Source organism: Nannospalax galili, unplaced genomic scaffold, assembly GCF_000622305.1.
Source record: "Nannospalax galili isolate Female #2095 unplaced genomic scaffold, S.galili_v1.0 scaffold540, whole genome shotgun sequence".
In the NCBI taxonomy this organism is placed as follows: Eukaryota; Metazoa; Chordata; class Mammalia; order Rodentia; family Spalacidae; genus Nannospalax; species Nannospalax galili.
Genome location: NW_008348613.1, coordinates 216,267 through 240,043, shown reverse-complemented (window position 1 = coordinate 240,043; position 23,777 = coordinate 216,267). Strand labels below are relative to the sequence as shown.

Sequence of the window (23,777 nt, the reverse complement as noted above, 5' to 3'; positions counted from 1 at the left end):
AGATGAGGCATTTCCTTCTCATATTTGAGAAGTTTGGATAATTTCCTTATGTGTCTGGAATCTTAGGCTCCATGTGTGTCTTTGTTTACAGTGCTTTTTAAAGATCAACTCCAAGCCAGTTACATTTTCTGAAGCAAGCAGCATTTGTCATTCCTATGGTGGCACCCTCCCTTCAGTGCTGAGCCAGAGTGAACAAGGTACTAGAATTCGGGGGGAAAACCTGTTTTGTTTGTTTATTGTTTGTTTGTTGTAATGCTAAGGATCTAACTCAAGACCTCAACCCAGCTGGGCAAGTGCTCTGTAGCTGGGAAACACTTTGTTCTAATCTGGAAGCCAAGTTAGATTTGGGAGGCTGTGGGGAATTAACGAAACCATCTCCTTAAACTACTTTTTCACAGAGTTGAAGGCTATCCTGATGGATAACCACAAGAAGCCAACTTTTAATTTCTAAACTTTTTAAAATTTATTTATTTATTTGTGTGTGTTTGTGTATGTGCACATGTAGAGGTCAGAGGACAATTTGCAGGAATCAGTTCTTTTCTTCCAAGATGTGGGTTCTGGGGATGGAACTGGGGTTGTCAGTCTTGGCAGCAAACTCCCTTACCAAGTCATCTCTCTGGTGCTAAATACTTATGTAAATATTTCTTTTTAATAGATTTTATTACCTCCTTGCTTCCGGAAATGGAAGCTAGTTTATGGATTGGTCTTCGCTGGACTGCTTATGAAAGGGTAAACAAATGGACGGACGGCAGAGAACTGACATACAACAATTTTCATCCACTGCTGGTTGGTCGGAGGCTGGGTATACCAACAAATGTGAGTTGTATTTGAATCAATCATCTATTTAGGACTGGAAAATATTTGAGTCTCCCATAAATTATTAGATTAAGAACAACAGCCTGGGAGTTGGGGATGTAGCTCAGTTGGTAGAATGCTTGCCTAGCATGCACAAAGCCCTGAGTTTGATTCCCAGCACCACATGAACCAAGGATGGTGGTACATGACTATAATCTTAGCACTTTGGAGATACAGATAGGAGGATCAAAAGTTCAAGGTCATCCTCAGCTATATAGCAAGTTCAAGACCAGTCTGATAGATGTATGAGACCCTAATTTAAAAAAAAAAAAAAGAAAGAAGGAACAGAGGAATAGCCTATTGTCCTATTATATGAGTCCATTTATATGACATGTCTATAACAGGCAAATTTATAGAGCTAGAATTGAATTTGTGTTTTTCTACAGGCTAAAGAGGTGGAAGGGTGATACTGTGGGATATGCGGCTTCCTTTTAGAGAAGTGAAAATGATTAAAATTGATGGTTGTATAATTCTAGAAATACACTCAAAACTACTGGCTGTGAAAATCAGTGATTTGTGTCCTATGTGAATCACAGCTCAATAAAGCTGTTAGAACAGCAGCCACTCCATAACCACAGCCTTCAGGTGTATGGCCTGGTTCTTCACAGTAGCTGCAGATTCCAAAGCACTTATTCACAGCCATGCAGAACTAGCCAGAAACATGAGCAGAAACCAGTGTCAGCATTTTACCTAACATCTAGAGAATAAGAGCTATCAGTCCCAGCCTCCTGAGGCAAAAGACAAAACTGGTGATTGATAATCATTATTCTTTAAGAACATGTGAAAAAGTCATGGAATTAATTTCTGGCTGATGTTCCGATTAGTGGAAAACAAGGGAAGGGCAGAAAGCATTATGTTGATGTAGTTATACACACACCATGCAATTCCTGCCCACTGCTTCTGTCTTTCCTATGTTCTAGATGCAGACCCCTTCTGCATAAAGGACAAAGGTTGGGAAATTAATGTAAAAATTGCTTTTGGCATGTTACATGCTAGTGGCAAAGAGAATGTTCAAATTTGTATGACAATGTCCAGTGTGTGTATGAAAAGAAATGTACAAGTTATAGGAGAATAAACACATGTACACACAAAATGTCAACCCTGATTTTACTTAAAATTTGAATTTTCAGCCATCACCAACATTAATGTACTGAACTGAGAATGTAGACATGTGGTTAAGTGCTTGCCTGGCATTGTGTGAGGTCCTGGCTTCAGTCCTTAGCACAAGAAGGAAGGCAGGAAAGAAGGAAGGGAAAGTGGAAGGAAGGGTAAAGGAACAGAAGGAGGGAGGGAAGGCATTTAGCCAGGCTTTGTGGCACATGTCTGGAATCCCAAAACTTGGGAGACTGAAGCAGGAAAATCATGCATTCAAGTCCAGTCTGGACTACAGAGAACCTATCTCAAAATATATATGTTTTATGTATTTAAATCACCACCCTGTACATAAATACAGATATAATACTGAATGGAAAAAAAAGTTTTAGGAAACAATACTTCTCTTAGAGATCACACACACTGCTGTTTTCATCCTGTTCTGTTCTTCTCCATCCCATTCCATTATCATTTCATATTCTGTCCTCCACATCTTGTTCTAGTTCATCCTCACCACCATGGTCCCATGACTTCTACATTAGTTTCAGACCATGTTGGAGTCCTGATCTAGGAAACCACAATGAGTATTTCAGCAGCTTTTCTTCTATAGTATTCTGTGTGCTGTTTCCTGATCGGAGATGAGACCACAGTATAAACATGAATGGATTTTAATGGACTCTTTTTTTCTTAACATAGAATTATAAGTACTTTTATATGCTATCAAAATGTCTGCTTGAGAGCAGAGTACAGTGAGGCATGCCTTTAATCCCAGCACTCGGGAGGCAGAAGCAGGCAGATCTCTGTAAGATCGAGGGCAGTCTAGTCTACACAGTAAATAAATAAATAAATAAATAAATAAATAAATAAATAAATAAACAAACAACAAAAAACCCACATGACTTGATAAGCATTTTAATGCCTGCACATTAGTTGTTGGTGGTGTTTTGTTTTGTTTTGTTTTTGTCTTTTTGTGACAGGGTCTCCCTGTAGCCCCAGCTGGTTTGGAACTCTCTATGTAAACCAGGCTAGCCTCAGTCTTGTGGAGATCATCCTGCCTCTGCCTCCTGAGTGCTGGGATTAAAGGTGTATGCCACCACACCTGGCCTGTTGCACATTAGTTCTTAATGGGCATCATTTACCCAACCAGTGATGGGTATTAGACTGTTTCCAGTTTCACAAACATACACAGAGGTACAATGAATATCTTTGTTCATAGCCATTGTTTATATTTGAGATGAACTCTTTAGGATAGATTGCAGAAAAACTCCCATTGCAGAGTTGCTTTCCAGAAAAGTTTTGTGAGTTTATATTACTGAAAGCAGGAGTTTCTGTCCTTCTACCCTCACAAGCACATTAATAATTTATGACATGTATTGAGTCATCAATGTGAGCCAGGCACCCTGCTAATGCATCACATGCATTATTTCCTTTAATGTGCACAATAGCTGTGAGATAAGCTTGATGTCCCTGGAACTGGAGTTACTATATATATATATAGTCTCTGATGAGCATTAGCTTTTAAATGTTTTTAACCAATTTAATAGTTTAAACAATACTATGTTTCCATTAATATTTCTGTGATTTATAATGAAAAACAAATTTCCATAAGTTATTTGAGGCCAGCCTGGAATATGTGAGACCGTTTCAAAAAACAAACAAGCTGATGATATGTATTACCAAATAAAATTATTTTTGAAGGCAAAAAAATAGTAATTCATATTTCATCAAATGTGAATGTTTTCATCCTTTGCAAATTTATCTATCAAAGCCTTTCTGTATTTCTAATTGGTTGTATGATTCTATAAATAGTAAATATGCTGGCTCTGTGTTGATTTTGTTTTTTACATTTTTGTTTTTTACATTTATTTATGTGTGTGCACATGTGCTCATGCACACACGTTCAAGCACCACATCTATGAAGGAGAACAACTTATAGGAATCATTTCTCTCTTTCCACCATGTGGGTTCCAGGGATCAGGCTTGGCAGCAAGCACCTTTACTCACTGAGCCATCTCATTGGTCCAACCCTATGTTTTTTGTTCATTGCAAATATTTCCCTCAGTTTCAAAACATCTGAATACTAAAAATGTTACCTAAATAAATTCTGAATTTCTTACAAATTTTTATTTATTTATTTATTTTTATGTGTATAAGTGTTTTGCCTACATATAAGTCCACCCAGGCATACAATGCCCATGGAGGCCAGAATAGGGCATCAGATCCCCTGGAACTGGAGTTACAGATGGCTGTTAGCCACCATGTGGGTGCTGGGAACTGAACTCTGCAAGAGCAGCCAGTGGTCTTAACCACTGAACGATCTCTCAAAGCCCCAAGTTTTGAATTTTTGTGTGTATAAATACATTCTAATCTTTACTTTAATACATTCCTTCATTACTTTCAATTAGAAAATCCATCATGTAGTAGCTAGGAATGGTGGTGCACGCCTGTAGTGCAAACACTTAGGAGGAAGAAAGAAGAGAGTCACTGCAAGTTTGAGGTCAACCTTGGATACATAGTGAGTTCAGGCCAGCCAGGACCTCACAATGAGACCCTGTCTTGTCTCAAAATGTGCACACACATCTAAAGAAAGGAAGGGAAGGAGGAGGGAGAGAGGGAGGGAGGGAGGGAGGGAGGGAGGAAAGAGAGAGAGAGAGAGAGAGAGAGAGAGAAAGAAAGAAAGAAAGAAAGAAAGAAAGAAAGAAAGAAAGAAAGAAAGAAAGGTAAGAAAGGGAAGAAAGAATTTATCAGGTAATAGTTAGCTAAACTTCTTTTCCTTTAGTTTTGTCCTATCAGTTGCTTTTTTTCCCTGATAGCAATGTATATCCATGCTGTGTTGTGTGCACTGTCAGTTAATATTTAATCATTTTTCATAATCCTAACCACATGTATTAGCATCATTTATTGTATATAGTTACATTTGTTAGGAGCAATATAAGATGCCCACTTTATCATTCATTAAGATAGTGTATAGGAGCCAGGCATGGTGGCGCACGCCTCTAATCACAGTACTTGGGAGGCAGAGCCTGGTCTACATAGCAAATTTCAGAACACCTGGGCTACAGGGAGACCCTGTCTCAAAAAAAAAAAAGGAAGAAAGTATATAGGAGACATATAGTATGTATATATAATGGCACTTCCATCAGTGCCTGGTTCTATAAAAATACAGTTACATGGAATACACAAAGCTTGGTGGTAATAATAAATGATGATGCTACTGGCTCATGTGCTTACTATTTTTATTGGTATGTTAGAGTGTAATTCTACTTTCTACAAAAAATGTTAAGTGTAAAAAGCCTCAGCCAGGTCCTTTAGAAAGCATTGCTTTCATAGGACATGACAGCTCCTTGAAGACCTTCTGCTAGAACAAGATATGGAGATGGCCAACAGTGATACTGCTGACCCTAGGCCAACATGGAAGTGTGTGTCTTAGATTTTCTTAAATTTTTAAATATTTATTTTATTTTATTTTATGTATATGAGTGTATTATCTGCATGTATGTAAGTGCACCCATGCCATGCAATGCCCAAAGAGGTCAGAAGAGGGTGTCAGATCACCTGGGACTGGAGTTACAGATGGTTGTTAGCTGCCATGTGGGTGTTGAGAACTGAACCAGGGTCCCTCCCAGAACAGCCAGTGTTCTTAGTTAAGAGCCATCTCTCTAGCCCTGTGTGTCTTAGATTTTTAACAACAATTTTTAAAAGTAAAATAACAATAATAAATTTAGGAATACAGCTCAGTAAGAGAGTGATTACTTAGGTTGCAAAAAGCCTTGAGCACTACCACCAGCACCAAAAAATAAAAGTAAAAAAATAGAGAAAGCTTAAAGAATGATGACAATACAAAGAAAGAAAAATTTTTTAATACAGCAGGACAATGTGTATTTTAAGCTAAATGTTATTGCAAAGGAGTGAAGTTGTTTTTACAAACTAAAAAGTTTACCAGGCATAGTGGCACATACCTATAATCCCAGCACTCAGGAGGCAGAGGTGGATCTCTGTGAGTTCAAGGCTAGCCTTGTCTACATAGTGAGTTCAAGTCCATCTGGGGCTACAGATGTAGCTATCCAGATCCTGTCTCTAAAAAAAAAAAATTAACAAGTTAGTGAGGGGGAAAAAAACTATAGTAAGCTAAAGTTAGTTATTATTGTATAAAGAAAAGTTGTAAATGTACCATATCCTACACGCACAGTGTTTAGAAAACCTACAGTAGTGAACAGTAATGTCTCAGGCCTTCCCATTCACTCCTTATTCACTGATACACCCAGAGTAACTTGCAGTGCTGCAAGCCCTCAGTCATGCTAAGTGGCCTGACCATTTTTATCTTTCATAAGTATTTTTTTTCTTGCTGTACCACTTCTTGCTGTAGTACTTAGTAAGAAACATGCCATATATGGCCTAAGAGCAATAGGATAACCTTGTTGCTAGATGTGCAGTAGACCATAGCATTTAGGTTTGTGTAAGTATACTATGTGATGTTCACTCAACAGCAGATCGCCCAGGATGATTACTTAGAAGGCATGCCCATCAAGTGACATATGTCTGCATTTAGGATACTATCTGTTATTCAGTAAACAACATAGAATACAATTAGGCTGGAGAGATTGCTCAGCGGTTAAGAGCATGCATTGCTCTTGCAGAGGACCAGAGTTCGATTCCCAGCACCTATACTGGGCAGCTCACAATTGCCTGTAACTCCAGTTCCAGGGAATCCTATGCCCTCCTCTGGTCTCTACAGATACACATGTGCCCAACCACTACCCCCACAGACACATACACATAAATATCAAATCTTTTTTAAAGCATAGAATTTACTTAGTGCTATAACATCACTAGGTAATAATCTGTGGGATCACTGTCATGTGGTGAACTGAAACATTATGCAGTATATAAATTTATTATAATTTTGTCATATTTAACTGATAGGATTAATTATCATTATATATGCCCTTAATAGTGTTTTAGCTATCTTGGCATCCTACCAGACAAACTTTAGAATTATTTTAGTCAACTTTCAGCTACAACCAATTTCTAATGTGAATTTGACTACATTTTAGGGGAAATGATATGCTTTTATCATCTAATTTGGGAGTGTATGTGCTGCTTCTCATAATTTATTCAAGTCTTCCTTTAGACTCTGAGAGGCTCTATAGAGTTCTAGCTTCCTTATCAGTGAGAATGGCATTTTTTTCTTGATTCTCTTCTGTTGCTTGGGGATTCTTATTTTTATTTTTTCCCAATAGGTATCTGTGATAGTTACTTTTGAGTCACTGGAACTACAATACCTGAACAACTTAAGGAAGGAAAGATTTGTTTTGAGTTGTGGCTTCAGGAGGCTCAGTCCATGGTGGGTAGGGGAGATGGTGCAGCAGGGTAATTCGCATTCTACTGGGCAGGGAGCAAAGAGGGAATGCTGGCGCCCTCTGGCATTCTCCTTTTCTCCCCTTTATTCCTTTAGGGCCTCTAGCCCATGGGATGGTGCCACCTGCATTCAGGGTGGGTCCTTCTCCTTCAGTTACACCTCTCCGAAAATGCCCTCACAGACTCACCAGAGGTATCACTGATTCTAAATCCACTCACATTGACAGTGAGGATTAACCATCACAGCATCCATGTCCCTACATGTTCTTACTACCTCTAGATCTTCTAGGGCTTCCGAATCAGGTAATCATAATCTGTACATAACAATGATCTTCATTTCTCCAGTCACCCCTCTTGTTTTCATTTCATGCTTCACCACATATGCTGGGACTTCCAGAAACATGGGAAGCCAGGGAGCAGCAGCCGCATCCTAGACATCATCTGTTACCTGGATGTCAGCAGAAATCTCTGCAGTCTTTTGTGGTTAAATACTATGTTTCTCTTTAAGATGTACTGTTCTGTTACAGCTTATTTCATATTTTTAATCAGCAATAAGCACTAGATTTTCCAAGAGTTGTTGCCATCACCTAGAAGATATCATGCAGTTTTCACATTAGACTTGTTGGTATGTGACCTAACATGTAAAGACATTATGGTTTGCAGATAAAATCTGGTCATTCTGGTGTCTTATTTTGCTATTGCTGTTGTAGCACTGACTTGAGTTTATTAGTATTTACTCTGAGAATGTTTGTTTGTTTGTTTGTTTGTTTGTTTGTTTGTTTTGAGACAGGGTCTCCCTGTAGCCACAAATGGTCTGGAACTTGCTATGTGGACCAGACTGGCCTCTACCTCTGCCTCTGCCTCCTGAGTGCTGGGATTAAATGCATGCACCACCACGTCCAGCTACTTTGAGAATGTTTTAACCTCTGTTTATAGAGTTGATTTTTAGCCTATATTGTCAGATTTTTCTTCCAATCATATTAACATCGTAAAATAAAGTGTGTCACTTTCTGTCTTTTCTGTGTTTTGGAATTAGGACCCACCTGAGGTATTAGCTTTGCCCTGAAAGTTGGAGGAACTATGTACAAAGTGTTAGAATCCCTTTGAAAGAACATTCTTTATTATTTTTATTTTATTTTTATGTGCATGAGTGTATTGCCTGCATGTATGTAAGTGCACCTGTGTCATGCAATGCCTACGGATGTCAGAAGAGGACATGGGATCCCCTGGAACTAGAGTTATGGATGGTTGTTAGCTGACATGTGGGTTCTGGGAGCCAAAGTTGGGTCCTCTGCAAGAGCAGCCAGTGCTCGTAACTGCTGAGCCATCTCTCCAGCCCAAGAACATTCTTTAATAATAAAGGGGGTTTGTGTAGCACAAGCTAAAGGAGACTGTGTGGGTTTGCATTCCAACTCTACCATTTACAATGCCTTTCAGAAGTTCATTTAACTTTTACTAAACTTCAGCCTCCCATCTGTAAGTCCCAGTGATACTATACTTACCTCACAGAGTCAATATGATAAGTATATAAGAATAATTCATTTAAAGTTCTAGTACAGTACACACAGGTACTGTTTAATAGCTACCAGCATTAATTTCCAACTTTCCCCAAAGTTCTTGGCATATTTGTGGGATTGACTTTTCCTTATGATCCTTGCTTATTTCAAGGAATTTATCTGTATCACTTAAAATTTTAAGTGTATTAAAATAAAATTGTGTATGGTGGCTTTTTTATCTCCATGCCTTGTTTTGATTGCACAAAACAAAACCAGATGCATGCTGTTGATCTTCTTCCCTCTCTTCCACCCTCTAGTCCTATTGCTTGATTTATATATTTTTTAATAATTTATTGAGGATTTCATGCATGTGTATAAGGTTTTGATCAAATCCATGCCCACTCCCTCCCCTCCAACTCCTCCCACATCTCCCTATCACTTTTTTCTGATAACTGCATATATTCTTTCTTCTTCTTTTCTTTTTTTATGGGGCTTTTTGCTACTACCCCCTCTGAAGAGGTTACCCTACAATCTTTTAAGGATTAGATTAAAGCTCCCAAATACTTTAGACATTTTTGGCCTTTGGAACAGAGTATGCTGCTAAGGAGTCCCAAGGACATTGTGAGTTTTAGCCAAGAAACTGGCTACTTTTCTTTGGGGTCTTTTTACCCTAACTGCCTAGCCAATTCCTACCTCCTATTTTTATCACACCATCATCTAAAGAGGTCACCCAATTTGCGGATAGGGTATCTGGCTTCTTCCATGCTGAACAAATTGCATAACCCTTTTTTTGTGTGTGAAGAAGTAAAGGCAAGAGTAATTAGCATTACAAGTTCTAGACAGGGAACTAGAAAAACAGAACAGGGCAATTTTCAAATGTGCATATGAGAGTCCATAGGCATTTCTTGACAAGGTCTTCCAAAAGTGTCCCTCTATTGGGTTCTTCCTCATTTTTCTTTTGTCTTCCAAGGCTGGACTCTAGAGTGATGGATTCAGGATTTACTTTCAGGTTGGACTTATATTTATTAATGGCACTTGGACATTTTTCTACCCAATTTTTCTTAGAGTTATCCTTCTCTTTATTTTCCAATCTCTCAGTTTGAATTTTTAGTTCATTTTGCCTTTAAAAGAAGAGATCACATATAATAATACACATCTCCCTCTGCATAAAGTTTTATCTATATCCCCTTTTGGATATTTCTCATGATTTTCTATAATTATTTTATTTTGGTTTTATATTTAATGATTTTAATTTTTTTACTTTTTAACTTGTCATTTCTAGTAAAAGCTTACTTTTCTTAGTTTTTATTTTTTACATTTGTTTTGATGTGGGGGGGGCTAAGTGCATGTGCACCATGTGTGGAGGTCAGAGGAAAACTTGCAGCAGCTGACTCCCTCCTTCCATCATGTGGAATCTGGGGACTGAACTCAGGTCATCAGGCTTGGCAGCAAGTGCCTTTACCTACTGACCCATCTCACTGGCCCTCTTCTTAGTTTTATTAGTATGAAACATTCAAGCACACAGAAAAATATGAAGAAAATGTATTTTGAAATTATTTTCATGATTAATCATACTAGTAATAGGACTAAATGTAGGCATTTGATAGCCAGTACCATGTAGAAGCCAGGTGTGGTGGCACAATCCTGTAACCACAGCACTGGGGAGGGAGAGACAGGAGGATCCCTGAAGCTTGTGGGTCAGCCAATCTAGCTGAGTCAGAGAACACCAGGTTGCCTCAAAAAATAAAGCAGAGAAGCCAGGCGTGGTGGCGCACACCTTTAATGTCAGTACTTGGGAGGCAGAGGCAGACAATCTTTGTGAGATTGAGTCCAGCATAGTCTATACAGTGAGTGCCTGGCTAGCTGGGGCTATAGGAAGACCTTGCCTCAAAAAGACCAAAAAAAGGGGCTGGAGAGATGGCTTAGTGGTTAAGAACAGTGGTTGTTCTTGCAGAAGACCCAGGTTCAAATCCCAGCACCCACATGGCAGCTAACAACTGTCCGTAACTCCAGTCCCAGGGGGTCCAACAGCCTCTTCTGACATCCGAGGGCATTGCACAACACAGGTGCACTTATCTACATGCAGGTAATACACACATATGTATACAATATAATTAAATTTTTTAAAAAAATTTTAAAAAGGTGGAGAGCAATGAAAAAACCTCTTGCTGACCTCTGACCTACACACAAACACACGCACATGTGCACACAAACATACACACCAAAAAACTTACAAGTGTCTATTAAATTGAACTAAAGATCATGTTTTGCTTTCTTGAATTATCAGGACTGACATCAGGGTGTTTAGTATTATTATAGTTGTTTTTGTTTTATATCTAACATTTTTTCTTTGTCTATTTGAAGATATATTTAGCAGTATTACTGCTATTTTGTTTTTCAAAACCATACATCCTTTTATTGTTAATTCATAAAGAGATATCAAAATTAAAAGCCAAAATTACAGGGTAAGACTTAACGAAACTAAGCATCATGAAACGAAGAGAAAATGGAAGTCAGCACAGGGCACTTATGAATTAATGAACACGGGAAGGATTCATACAGAACAGTGAGAATGTGCTGAAGATGCCAGCAGAGAGGATCTGGTGTAATTTTGATCTCCAATAAGCACTTCGGTGAAGAAACAAGGCCTCTAAACCCTACTACATGCTTAAGAGCCATCCTCTCCTCTGGTCTCTTTCTCATCACCCTTAATCGACTTCAGCTGTTCAGCTTCCTGATCGTCTTTATCATCATCATCGGGCAGGTCCCCTTCCTCAGCAGTTATCTGCACCTGCCTTGGATTCCATCCTCACATTCCTCTCATCTTTCTTCACGGCAGCATTGCTCTACCCCTCTTTTAACTTTTCATTCTTCATCTCTCCTGCTTGCCTGCTGTTTCTTTTTCATTTTTCTCCCAGACTATCCAGTAGAGAATCCACTTTTGTTGTATCTGAATCAGCTCTTTTTTAAAGGCCCGAAGACACCACAGCACAAGCAATCGGAGAAAGGGGAGGAACATTTGCTGGGTAACTGGACAACCTGTCATAATGACCCCAGTGGAAGTCACAGTCCAAGCCAAGTGAAAGGCTGAGCAGAGGGGCGGGAGATGGGTTCTGACTGACCCTGCACCTCCATACAGATCATTTCACACCTGCTTTTCCCCAGTTCATTTTTGACTTGGCAGCCAGATTACTGTCTAAACTAGGCCAGCAATCATTAGCAGACTGGGCATTTCTCTCATTAACGTTAGATGAAGGCAAGGCCCTTGTGTCCAGAGCAACCCACAATTTTGCTGTACTTTGAGAATACCACCTCCACATCAAACCTCTTGCCCACAAGAGTGTTGAGATTTAGGGATTCACAGAACAAGGGTCTGCCTTGTTGGTAGCAATCCTAGACTTTGATAAGGTTCACCACAAAGCTGGAAGTTGTACCTGAAGATTTTTAAAAATATTTTATCTATTATTTTTATTTTATGTGTATGAGTGTATTGCCTGCATGTATGTTAGTGCACCTGTATCGTGCAATGCCTTGGAGGTCAGAAGAGGGCTTTGGATTCCCCCAGAACTGGAGTTAAGGACAGTTCGTAGCTGCCATGTTAGTGCTGGGAATCGAACCTTGGTCCTCTGCAAGAGCAGTCAGTGCTCTTAACCACTGAGCCGTCTCTCCAGCCCCTTGAAGATTTTTTTTTTTTAATCTAACATAAGGAAAGTCTACTAAGATACATTTCAAGTGATTTATAACCAAGAAGAACTAAAAAGAAAAGATTTCATTCTGAATTTCCTATTCCCCAGTTCTATGAGAAGCTAATTGCTGCAAGAGGCCAGCAACACACAGGACCATTCAGTCTCATCTCCACAAAATGGCCTTGTTTGCTAATATTCTAAGTTAATTGCCCTTTTCCTATGCTTTGGAAGTTTGTCAGGGTTTGGTTAGAAATTTCATGGTAAGTTCTTTCTTTTTTTTTAATAAATATATTTTTTAAGATTTTTTTTTTAATGTGTATTCGTGTATTGCCTGCATGTAGGTAAGTGCACCCATGTCATGCAATGCCCGCAGAGGACAGGAGAGGCTGTCCAATCCCCTGGAACTTGAGTTACAGACAGTTGTTTGTTGCCATGTGCGTGCTGGGATTTGAACCTGGGTCTTCTGCAAAAACAATCAGATCTCTCCAGCCTTTCTTGAGAATTTTTTTAATGGGGGGGTGGGGAACACCAATGTAAGGTCCAAAATTTCTAGCAAAGATTTTTAAATTATTAGGTTTATGATTCTCTGTTAATATTTGCCTTTCTGTTTAGTTCTTTGATGAAGAGTCTCACTACCGCTGTGCCCTAATACTCAACCTCAAAAAATCACCACTTACTGGGACATGGAATTTTACTTCCTGCTCAGAACATCACTCTCTGTCTCTCTGTCAGAAGTATTCAGGTATCAACTGTTATCTAGATAAATACGGTATTTTATACTGTTAGATGGTTCTTTTAGACAAAAAAATCTTAGAAATGAATGTATATATTTATAATCACATAGTTTAAAATTTCAGCTTGGACAATTACATATTGATAGTGAGGCAGATTACTTCCTAAGGAATGTGATCTTTCCAGCATCACTACCATGTTTAGTTAACAACAAATATTAAGTACATCATAGATTGTGTTAATAGTATATATCTAATTAAAGTTATAGTTGAATATTGTAAAGCGAGCTATGGTTGAATTTTGGGTTTTTTTGTTTTGTTTTGTTTTGTCTGGGGGAAAGTCCAATATTGTTTAAACACACACACATACACATGAGTGCATGTGAGTGTGTTCAAGCACACAAAACAACTTTGACTAACAAGAAAAAGACAGGAAATATTCTAGTTTGCATTTCTGTTGCTGTGATAAAATATGTGGACAAAAGCAATTCAGGGGAGGAAAGGGTTAATTTGGTTTACAATCCCAGGTTGCAGTTCATTATTGCTAGGAAGTCAAGGCAGGAACTCAAGCAACTTGTCACATCACATCCACCACCAAAAGCAGAGAGAATAAACTTACTCGCTGCTATCGCTCAGCTAGCCCTTCTTCCTCTCATACAGTTCAGGGCCCAACCCATAAAATGGTGCTGCTCAGGGTCAGCTGGGTCCTCCTACATCAATTAACAAACAAGTGGATCACCCACACAAATGCCACAGGCATACCTGATCTAGACAGTCTCTCAACTGAGACTCCCTTCTCAGGTAACTATAGGTTGTAGCAAGTTGACACTTAAAACTAACCATTATAGGAAACTCTGTGATCAGAGCAGTCTTTGCCCTCCCATAATCCAAATAAAGGTAAAATGTGTACTTAAACATAGAAACCACTCACTTCTTAAAAATATATTGCAATGTTTTTAAGTGACTACAATGGATTTCTAACAAATGCTTGAAAAAAATTCTGTTATATAAATGAGAACCTAAAGTATGTATTTTATATACTTTAGAAGAGCTTTCTTATTAAATTGATCTTTGCCCATTTGACCCATTGTTCTAATTAGCTTTCTCTATTGCTGTGACAAAACACTCTGACCAATACTAACTTGGGGAGGAAAGGTTTTATTTGATTTGTATCTCCCAGGTCACAGTTTCATTGAGGAAGCCCAAGGTAGGAACTCAGCGCAGGAACCTGGAACATAGACCATGGAGGTCTGCTGTTTACTGGCTTGCTCCTCCAGCCCGGGCTCAGCCTGCTTTTTTATACAATACAGGACCCCTGCCCAGGGATGACACTGTCCACATGGGCTGAGCCGTCCCACATCATTCAATAATCAAGAAAATGCCCCCACAGACATGCCCACGGGCCAGTCCAATGGGAGGCAATTCCCCGACTGAGGCCTCTTCTACCCAGGTGTGTCAGGTTGACAGCTAAAGTTATCCAGCACACCCATACTCTTTAATAACTTCCTTATTCAGACAAAAACCATAAAGCAGTAATTAAAATGTATCCTCTTGTAAGTGGCATTGTGTATTTTTTTCAGGGTAGGTCTCCCAGATGAGAACTTTGTAAAGGAACTTTAAAAAATACCTTATCTGATAAAACAGTTCAGATTAAAGAGGTATTTACCACCAATAAGAAATGGAATGGGAGACTGGCAAGGTGGCTCAATAGTTAAGAACATTATTTGTTCTTGCAGAGGACCTGGGTTCGAATCCCAGAACCCACATGGAGGATAACAACTGTCTGTAACTCCAGTTCCAGGGGATCCAATAGCCTCTTCTGTCTTCAAGCATTGCATGACATGGGTACACTTACATACATGTAGGCAATACACACATACACATAAAATAAAAATAAAAATAATAAAAAATAAAATGTTTTTTTTAATGGTAATGGTATTTGTATTTGTAATTGGTAATTGTAATGGTAATTGTATTTGTAGCTTTTCTCTTCCCAAGTCAAATTTTGGAAACCAAATGTTGCAGGTCATATGTTTTATTTAAGATACTCAGCAAGACACACCTAATTCTCCCACCTAAAATCTAAATAAATAAGCAAATAATATCCGAAGTAAACTAGTAAGGGATGAAATCTGAAGAAGGCTCCTATGATTTACAGAGTGTGTGGGAGAGGTTATTGTTGTTTTGGGGGGCCTTAGGGGCTGTTTTGAGGGGACAGGGTCTCCTGGTCCCAGCTGGCCTGGAACTCACTATGTACACCAAATTGGCCTCACAGAGATCCACCTGCCTCTGCCTCTTGAGACTAAAGGCATGCACCACCACCAATGTGGTGGTGATATTTTCTTTTACACATAGAAATTAAAAACCGACGGCTCTGGCAGAATACTTCAGAAACTGTAAAGTATCTAAATAACCTGTATAAAATCATCTGGAAACCTCTGACTTGGTATGATGCTCTGAAGGAGTGTTTGAACGAAAACATGCGCCTGGTGAGCATCACAGACCCTTACCAGCAGGCCTTCCTTGCTGTGCAGGCCACCCTGCACAACTCTTCCTTCTGGATTGGACTCTGCAGTCAAGATGTAAGTTTTCACCTCCCACCATTGGGACCAGGCAAAAGAATGTGGGGTTTTTATTGTGTGCATTAGCCCCTCTTGTAGGCCAATAGAAACTAAAGAACCTAAAATCTTATCCAGTTAGTTTCATGAATATCAACTTTTTAAATGTCAATTACCTTTCCTCAAGTGAAAGACCTTGTGCCGTGTGGTTTGGATGAATGAATTTTATTGGGCACAAATCATTGAACAGTTCTTTTTATTTATCCTAATTAACTGATCTAGAATCAGGAGTTATCATAGCTCCTCGATCCAGAAAAGCTGAGAAGAAGGGAAGAATTTAAAATCCCCGTAGGATTGGGTGTGGGAAGCACCGAGGACGGTGTGGAAGAGAGCTGTCCATCACTTTCAGAACTAGCACAGAGAAGTTAGGCTGCTCTGAGGAGTTAGAATCTTAAATCTCAAGTCCTGTTCCTGTTTACTCATCTTGAATTCTTCTATCAAAGCCCATCTAAGAATGCCAGGCTCCTGTTAATTCCCAACACTGACCTACATGCATGCAGCACAAACAGGAACCAAACATAGCTGAGCTTTGGCCTTTGTTCAAACAGGAATTTTTAATTAATTAATTAACTAATTTGTTTGTTTTGAGAAAGGTTAGCATTGCAGGCTATATTTGCCTCTCTTCAGCCCTACCCCAACTATCAAGACAGGTCTGGAGTTACATGGGGAAAATGTGATTGGAGACACTTAATCCTAACACAAATTGGATTAAATTGGAGACAATTTAATCCTAACACAAACCCAAAACAGAACTAGAAAATCAATGGAGGAAAAAAAAAAAAAAAAAAAAAAAAAAAAAGACAACTCCCACTCCCAGAATTGCTACTAGAAGCTCAGTTAAAAGAAGCATTTAGAAACAGCCAATTGGAATAATGTCTCTAAGCCTCTGGGCATTGTAACATTTCCAGATCAAGCTGGATTCCAGGGAGCTGCTCTCTCATCCCTCTCAGTGTCCATTTCCTCACACCATTGCTTTTATTTGTTTCCAGTATTTAGTGTTCTGTGAAAATCATTATTGTGCCAACTGTGAGTGTAGCAGTAAATTGGCACATTTCTTAGTCTGGGTCACCTTAAATCTGAAAGCGATATTATCACTATAGGAAAACTATAAAATGTAGGACTGCGGGAATGGCTTACTAGGCAAAGCACTGCCCCTCCATAGTAGTTACTTTTCTGTTGCTGTGATAAAGCACCATGACCAAGGCAACTTATAGAAGGAAGTTTATTGTGGCTTACAGTTCCAGAGGGAGAGTGTAATAGTGGGGCAGTATGGCAGGAGGCAGACAGAGAAGAAAGCTGAGAACTTACATCTTCAAGCACAGGCAGGTGAAAGCAGAGAAAGCAAGAGGAAGTGAGGCAAGGCTATGATGTGCTTCCTCCGGCAAAGCCACACCTCCTAAGGGTTCCATGACCTTTTCCAAACCACCACCAACTGACCAAGTGTTAAAATGCTTGAGCCTATGGAGGACACAGACTCAAACCATCACACCATGTAAGTGTGAGTTTGAATCCCTAGAAACCACATGAAGCCAGACACAATAGCTGTCTCAAAGGTGAAAAGTGAGGACTGACATCTGAGGTTGTTCTCCAACCTCCATACCCTAGCTATGGTGCATATACACATGCACATGCACATTCACATACATCATACACACAAAGGTAAATTTTAAAATTATAAAATATAGTAACTCAAAAGAAGAAAATTAAAATCACTTTTATTAAAGTCATTGTTTAGCTAGGTGTGGAGGCTCACACCTGTAATCCTAATACTTGGGAGGCTAAGGCAGTAGGATTATCTTCAGTTGAATGCCAGCCTGGGCTACAGACTGAGTTCCAGACCATCCTAGGTCATAGAGTGAGATTCTTCTCAGACAAATAAACAAGTCACTGTTTAATGGAAAGTCACTGTTATTAAAATATCTGAAGATAAATGTGGTTTAGTATTTCTGTATGTACCCTTCAAGTACTTTTCTGAATAGATGGATTTATTTTTAACACAGTCAAAGTCACGTCTAACAAGTTTCTCCTACCGCCCACTTAATGATTTGGTCTTTTTCCTTACTCCATTTTCTCTTAGTGTTAATATTAGTTAGTACATGTATGATGGGAATGGGAGAGGGCCCACAGTTCAGAAGCAGAGAGGTTTCTTTCCACTCTGTTCTTTCTGGTATGCCACATTGTCTTCAGTGTCCCTCATGTTTACGGTAGTCCCTGCTCCATTTTAGCTTTCTGGTTTCAAACAAACAATAGTTCTGATGATGTGTGAGCAGCGATGCATAATGGTTAGGAACATGGAGCCTAGAGTCTAACAGCCTGGGTTACAGTCTTAGCCCTGCAACGTATGCTCTGTGTGAATATGCACGTTTCACATGCTCAGTTTTTTCATATGTGAAGTGGAGATAATAGTACCTCTCTCAGATTGGTATGAGAATTACCTACGTTAATATCAAGCATTTAAGACAGTGCCTAATGTGCAGAAGGGCTTCTGTAAGTGTATGTTAAATTTAAAATACAACTAATAGCTATTTCATTGATCTCATGGATCAAAATTTTGTGAAAGGGATAATGTGAATATTGTCACCTTGAAATGTGTTTCTGTACCTCATAGGATGAACTCAACTTTGGCTGGTCAGATGGAAAACACCTTCATTTTAGTCACTGGGCTGAAAACAACAAGCATCTTGATGACTGTGTGATATTAGATGCTGATGGATTCTGGAAAACAGCTAATTGTGGTGATAACCAACCGGGTACTATTTGCTACTATCCAGGAAGTATGTGAATTCCAAATATTTTCATTCCTCAATTATCCATCATATGAATAGTAGAATTTTGTTCAAGTGGTTTTGTAAAAAAGCTTACTTTGAAATTATGAGGAAATCGTTATCCTTTTTTCAATAAAATTTTGGTGCAAAAAATTGTGTACAAATTATTGATAATTAATTATTTTGTCATTAACTTTTTTATTTTAGATTTTGACTTTTATATCAGCTGACAATACTGATTGACATATGAAGTCCCACTGTTATTCAGCCTTGTTTTCATACATTTACATTATTTACATTATTTTTAAAAACTAGCTTTTGTGGTAACTCTTTTATAACTAATTCTTTTTCTTTTTTTTCCTTTTTTTTTTTTTTTGGTCTTTTTGAGACAGGGTCTCCCTGTAGCCTCAACTGTCCTGGAACTCACTATGTAGACCAGGCTGGCCTTGAACTCACAGAGATCCACCTGCCTCTGCCTCCCAAGTGCTGGGACTAAAGGCGTGTGCCACCACGCCCGGCTGTATAACTGATTCTTAACATTGACAGCTAAAATTGCCTGGGCCACTGTTAAGATTCAGGTGGGGCTATTTTTAGTGACACATATTAGTAATCCCAGCATTTAGGAGGTAGACCAGGAGGTTGGCAAGATCTTGTGAAGCCTGCTATAGGGAAAGGCCCTGCCTCAGAAATGAAGATTCCATTGGTTACAAGTACCAACAATGCACTCAAAGTAGCTTAAGCCAAAAGGGAAATTTAGAACCTTGCCCTGCCAACAAGGATGGAGCTCAGCCTCCTGGGAATGAGACACCTAGAGATGCACCCTTGCACCTGTCCTTGTTTCATTGTGTCTGCCTTCTGCTCCTTACAAACCCTCTGCTTTCTCTGAATGCATAGTAGAACATTGGCTCTGCAATTTTCACTTGTGCATGTAACTGGAGATTAGTTAAAATGATTTCTGAATCTCACTTTTCAAATTCTTAGGATCTGACGGGCTAAGCCTGAGTCAGGTATGCACTCTCTTGCCCCATCAGGGGCCCACATTTGTGGGTTTGCAATAGAAAGAGCACACTGTTTCAAGACAAAAGGATTTATTGCAAGCTGGGAGAGATACTGAATAGTCTCTATGACATAGTAGATTAGTCTGACCTATTTTAAGTACAGTATTTCTACATTTGCATCTTCTTGAATATATATAGCTGTTTCATAAAATGAAAAAAAGCAGATATTCTACATGCCACATTTTAAATGACATTTCTGTTTGATTAAAAAAATAACTATTTCATTAGGTTGCTCCTTTAAAATTAGAGATGTCACTAAGCAGAAACTTGAAAATGAATCTTCACAGTTGTAGTTAGGCACCTATTATTAATTAATATGTTTATATAGTTTCTCTGAGGAGGCTCCTTGTACTTGACATTTAATAATGCAGGAAGACAGAAGCTACATCAACCTAAAATCACCTCATTTTTTCACATTCTTCCACTCCACAGCAGGGGGAAGAAAATTGTGTCAAATAATTTCCTCTCCACTGAAAGCCAGCTTTCTTTACCCTGTATTTGAGTGTAAACAGAACAAGCAATGCCAAGTTGTTACTTCCTCACTTCCTGAATGTTTCCTAAAAATCAAGTCTAATGACTGTGAACAGGATTTAACATTTACGTCTGAAACTGAATTTTTACCATTAATTCTTTTTCTAGATGAAACTGAAAAAGAGGTCAAACCATTGGAGAGTGTGAAGTGTCCCTCTCCTCATCTAAATACTCCATGGATACCATTTCAGAACTCTTGCTACAACTTCATGATAACGAAGGATAGACATAGGACAATCTTGCAGGACGAAGTTCATTCTAGATGCCAAAAACTGAGTGAGTATATCCATCACATATTGAGATGTGCTAATTTTTTTAAATCACCTGTTACAAATATTTCTAAGTAGCACTAGTAACTAAATCTCATATGCATATTATATATGTATATGTATGTATATGGATATATCTATCCTAATTTCCAGATGAGAGAACAGAGAACTGTATATGAAGCAAGCTAGACTAAGTAAAGTGAAACAGGTTACCCCAAGTGGTCGGAAGCAAGTGTGCACCACTAACCAGGGCCCCGCTGGAAGGAAATTCACACTGGGCCCTTTGAGTTCCAGGACCTAGAGAGCTTTCTAATGAAACCCACTGAGGATTTGTGACTTTTGAATGATGGAATTGAAGGAACTATGAACTCTATGGACTCTTCCTATGGAAAATACCATGTCATTTTCCCTCAGTGTGCTATGTCTTAAGAGTACTAGGTTTAAAAGAAGTTCTACAACAAAGATTGAATTTGAGAAACACTAGACTATGTGTCTCCTGTCAGACATTATCAAAGTACATCAGCATGCACTTAAAGAAATATGGGCATAATTGAGCTAGCCGAACTTTTAGACCGGTGGTTATAAGCATTTTATCCATGTATACATATTTTTTCTGTGAAACATTTTTTTCCTGAAATAATAAGCTTCTTAAGAAATAATAAGCTTCTTTAACTTTGATATAGCAGTGATGTAAGGAAAAGGGAGATCTGTCTTATAACTCATTGAGAAGTGTTGTTCACTACAGTGTAGTCTTTAACAGTAGCCCATTAATAACAGGTGGGTTTGTACCACCTGAAGATGAGCTTCAAATAAAAGGAATTAAAGTGAGTGTCTTAAATTCTCTAGATTTCCACTATCCTGTAGGACCAAATTTAACATCAGAATGTTTGAAAACTTCTTAGTCTATTACCTTAGTATGATGCTATAGTTTTGATATATATGGCTCTCTAATGTCCCAATACTCTATAAGTTTGAAAGAATATATACCTGGAAAGTAAAACTCTCTAAATCTTTCAAGTAAAATATTTTGTGAAAAGTAATTATTACAATTAATTTTTATTTAACAGATTCAAAAGCACATATTCTGAGTATTCGAGATGAAAAGGAGAATAACTTTGTTCTTGAACAACTTCTATACTTCAATTATATTGCTTCATGGGTCATGTTAGGAATAACTTATGAAAGTAAGTGTTAACTCCTGACTTCATATTAGTTCTTCATTATAACCTATTTTTCAAGCTACAAAATACAATTCTTCAAGGAACACATATATTGATACTATGTTTATAAACATAATACACTGCTATGATGTTTGTGTCTCTGCTCTACCATTAATACACCTTTACCACCAAGCTTAGAGTTAAACAGCATAAAATAATTTCCCTTCTCCACTTTTTTCTAGCAACTAAAGACTAATTTAAAATAACCACATTCCTATATAAATCCTCAGTCCATGCTCCCATTAACTATGTGGGAAGAGCAAAAACAGAATCACAGTTCTATTAATATTTCACATTTGTGTTTATAGCATTGGCTTGGGTGTGTATATGGCAAGCAACAGAAAAATAAAGTTCCTAGTCCAATAGTGGGATAGACTATTTGAAATATACAACTCCAAAATATGATGGACATGAAAAATTTTAGAACACTTTATCTAATATAGGAGAAACAAGACCAGTTTAGAAAGAAAACCAGAGATGTCCTGAAACCCATGAAATCTTGGGTGGGGGGAGAGGTCTGCAGCACCCTCTAGTTTCCACCCCAGCAGCACCCTTAGTTCTTGAGCTCCTGAAAGAAAAGAATTCATAGAGGACACAGTAGTAGATCAGGTGGTCAAGAGTTTAACTAGAGCAAGCAAGGAAGCAATAACACACACTTTAGAGGACAAGCCTGCCAAATAGCAAGACGGGCTTTATGGCTTTCCTCTTCCTGTGCCTCCCCTGGTGTGGGCACTTCCAGAAAAGGGGCATACTTTTCTCAGAAGCGCATTTTACCCAGGGATCAGTCTTTTAAATAGATATGAGATGTGAGACTATGTATAGTGGTTTGAGTATTCCTAAAACTGAAAAGTTCTCTAGAGGAAAGGGTAGCGGCACTCTCATGCTCCCCTGGAGAGGAGGTCCTGAAGTTGCTTTAATCTGACATAGCTAGCATAGGCCACTGTCAGACGCTGGTCCTTACATCCTGTCCTGAGGGTTCTGAGCTGGCCCATCTGGAGAGACTGCCACCACTATCATTATATTTTGAGCACCAGTGGACCACCACCATGATCTTTATGGCCCACTGGAGTAACCAAGGCCACCTGTTGTCCTTTATTGTTTTACTGGGGAGTGGAGGGTGTTGGTCAATCTTGGCGCTAACTCCTCCATGACAGGCACAAAGCATGGGAAGTATGCACGTATCCTAAAAAGGGTTTAATAATGGCAGAGGTGCAAGTAGGTAGGAAAAGAAGCTAGTTACTCAAATCTGACCATTTTGAAAATGACCTTTTCTTCATAAAAGTTTACATAATGTTAATTAGTAGAGGTGATGAACATTACCATTAAAATCTACCCGATGACTTTATAGACATACACAGGCACCAAGGATCCGAGTGCAAACGATTATGACTAGTAATAATCAGATACATACAGATTAGAGACACATGTGCCAACATCTCAGTGTTAGTAGCAAAAACAATGAGTCTTTCTGTAAGAAACAGCGTATTTTAGAATGAAATGGAGATCTCTTTTGAGGGTTAAAAACTCATTCAATTTTATGTCTTACAGAGCTTATACTGAGTTCAATACTGTATAACTGTATCGATTCAACAGTGAACCTAGAAATTTTATATTATTTTATTTTTTGAAGGAGCTGTGTCTTTGTTCTGGAGACTGTTATTGGGCATGTTAAAACTGTAATGATATGCTTCTTCTAAAAAAAATAAAAAATAATATTTAAAAAATGGGCTTTTCTTTATTATTTAACCTATTTCTTAGGATTTCCCAGAATTTCCTGAAATATTATTATGGATGAATTAATGATGATTAAACTAATAACAAAAGAGAAAACTCAGGTTGTTAGGTGAGGCTAAGTTTACCATAATAGGACGTAGTTGAGCCATGTCTTTTCTTCACTTGAAAATTCAGAAGTATAAAATTGGAAAGAAACTAGTGGGAAATTTTCTAAGCTTTACCTGTCAGTGATTCAGCATTGGGCTTGTACTGAGTAATTGAGACCAAACTTGGGACATAAAGATTTGAATTATACCCTCTGGGAATATGACATGTGACAGAAAAGCAGAAAGGGAACTATTGGGTGGGGAAGCAAACCAGCCAC

At 38.5% G+C, this 23,777-nt stretch overlaps 1 protein-coding gene and 1 pseudogene across 3 annotated transcripts in view; one reads left to right on the top strand and one right to left on the bottom strand.

Moving 5' to 3' along the window:
• Nucleotides 1-23,777, top strand: part of LOC103744080 (lymphocyte antigen 75) — a 148,084-nt gene that overhangs the window by 61,386 nt on the left and 62,921 nt on the right. For 2 of the 3 annotated variants that reach the window (XM_008845737.3, XM_008845738.3), the window contains exons 22-28: nucleotides 92-197; nucleotides 656-816; nucleotides 13,100-13,229; nucleotides 15,574-15,800; nucleotides 18,445-18,610; nucleotides 20,299-20,466; nucleotides 21,527-21,643. In XM_008845737.3, coding sequence (XP_008843959.1) covers nucleotides 92-197; nucleotides 656-816; nucleotides 13,100-13,229; nucleotides 15,574-15,800; nucleotides 18,445-18,610; nucleotides 20,299-20,466; nucleotides 21,527-21,643 — 1,075 coding nt within the window. The remainder of the gene's footprint in view (nucleotides 1-91; nucleotides 198-655; nucleotides 817-13,099; nucleotides 13,230-15,573; nucleotides 15,801-18,444; nucleotides 18,611-20,298; nucleotides 20,467-21,526; nucleotides 21,644-23,777) is intronic. The other variant, XM_029569689.1, reaches the window with a different exon arrangement.
• LOC115072463 lies at nucleotides 11,470-12,654 on the bottom strand (annotated as a pseudogene).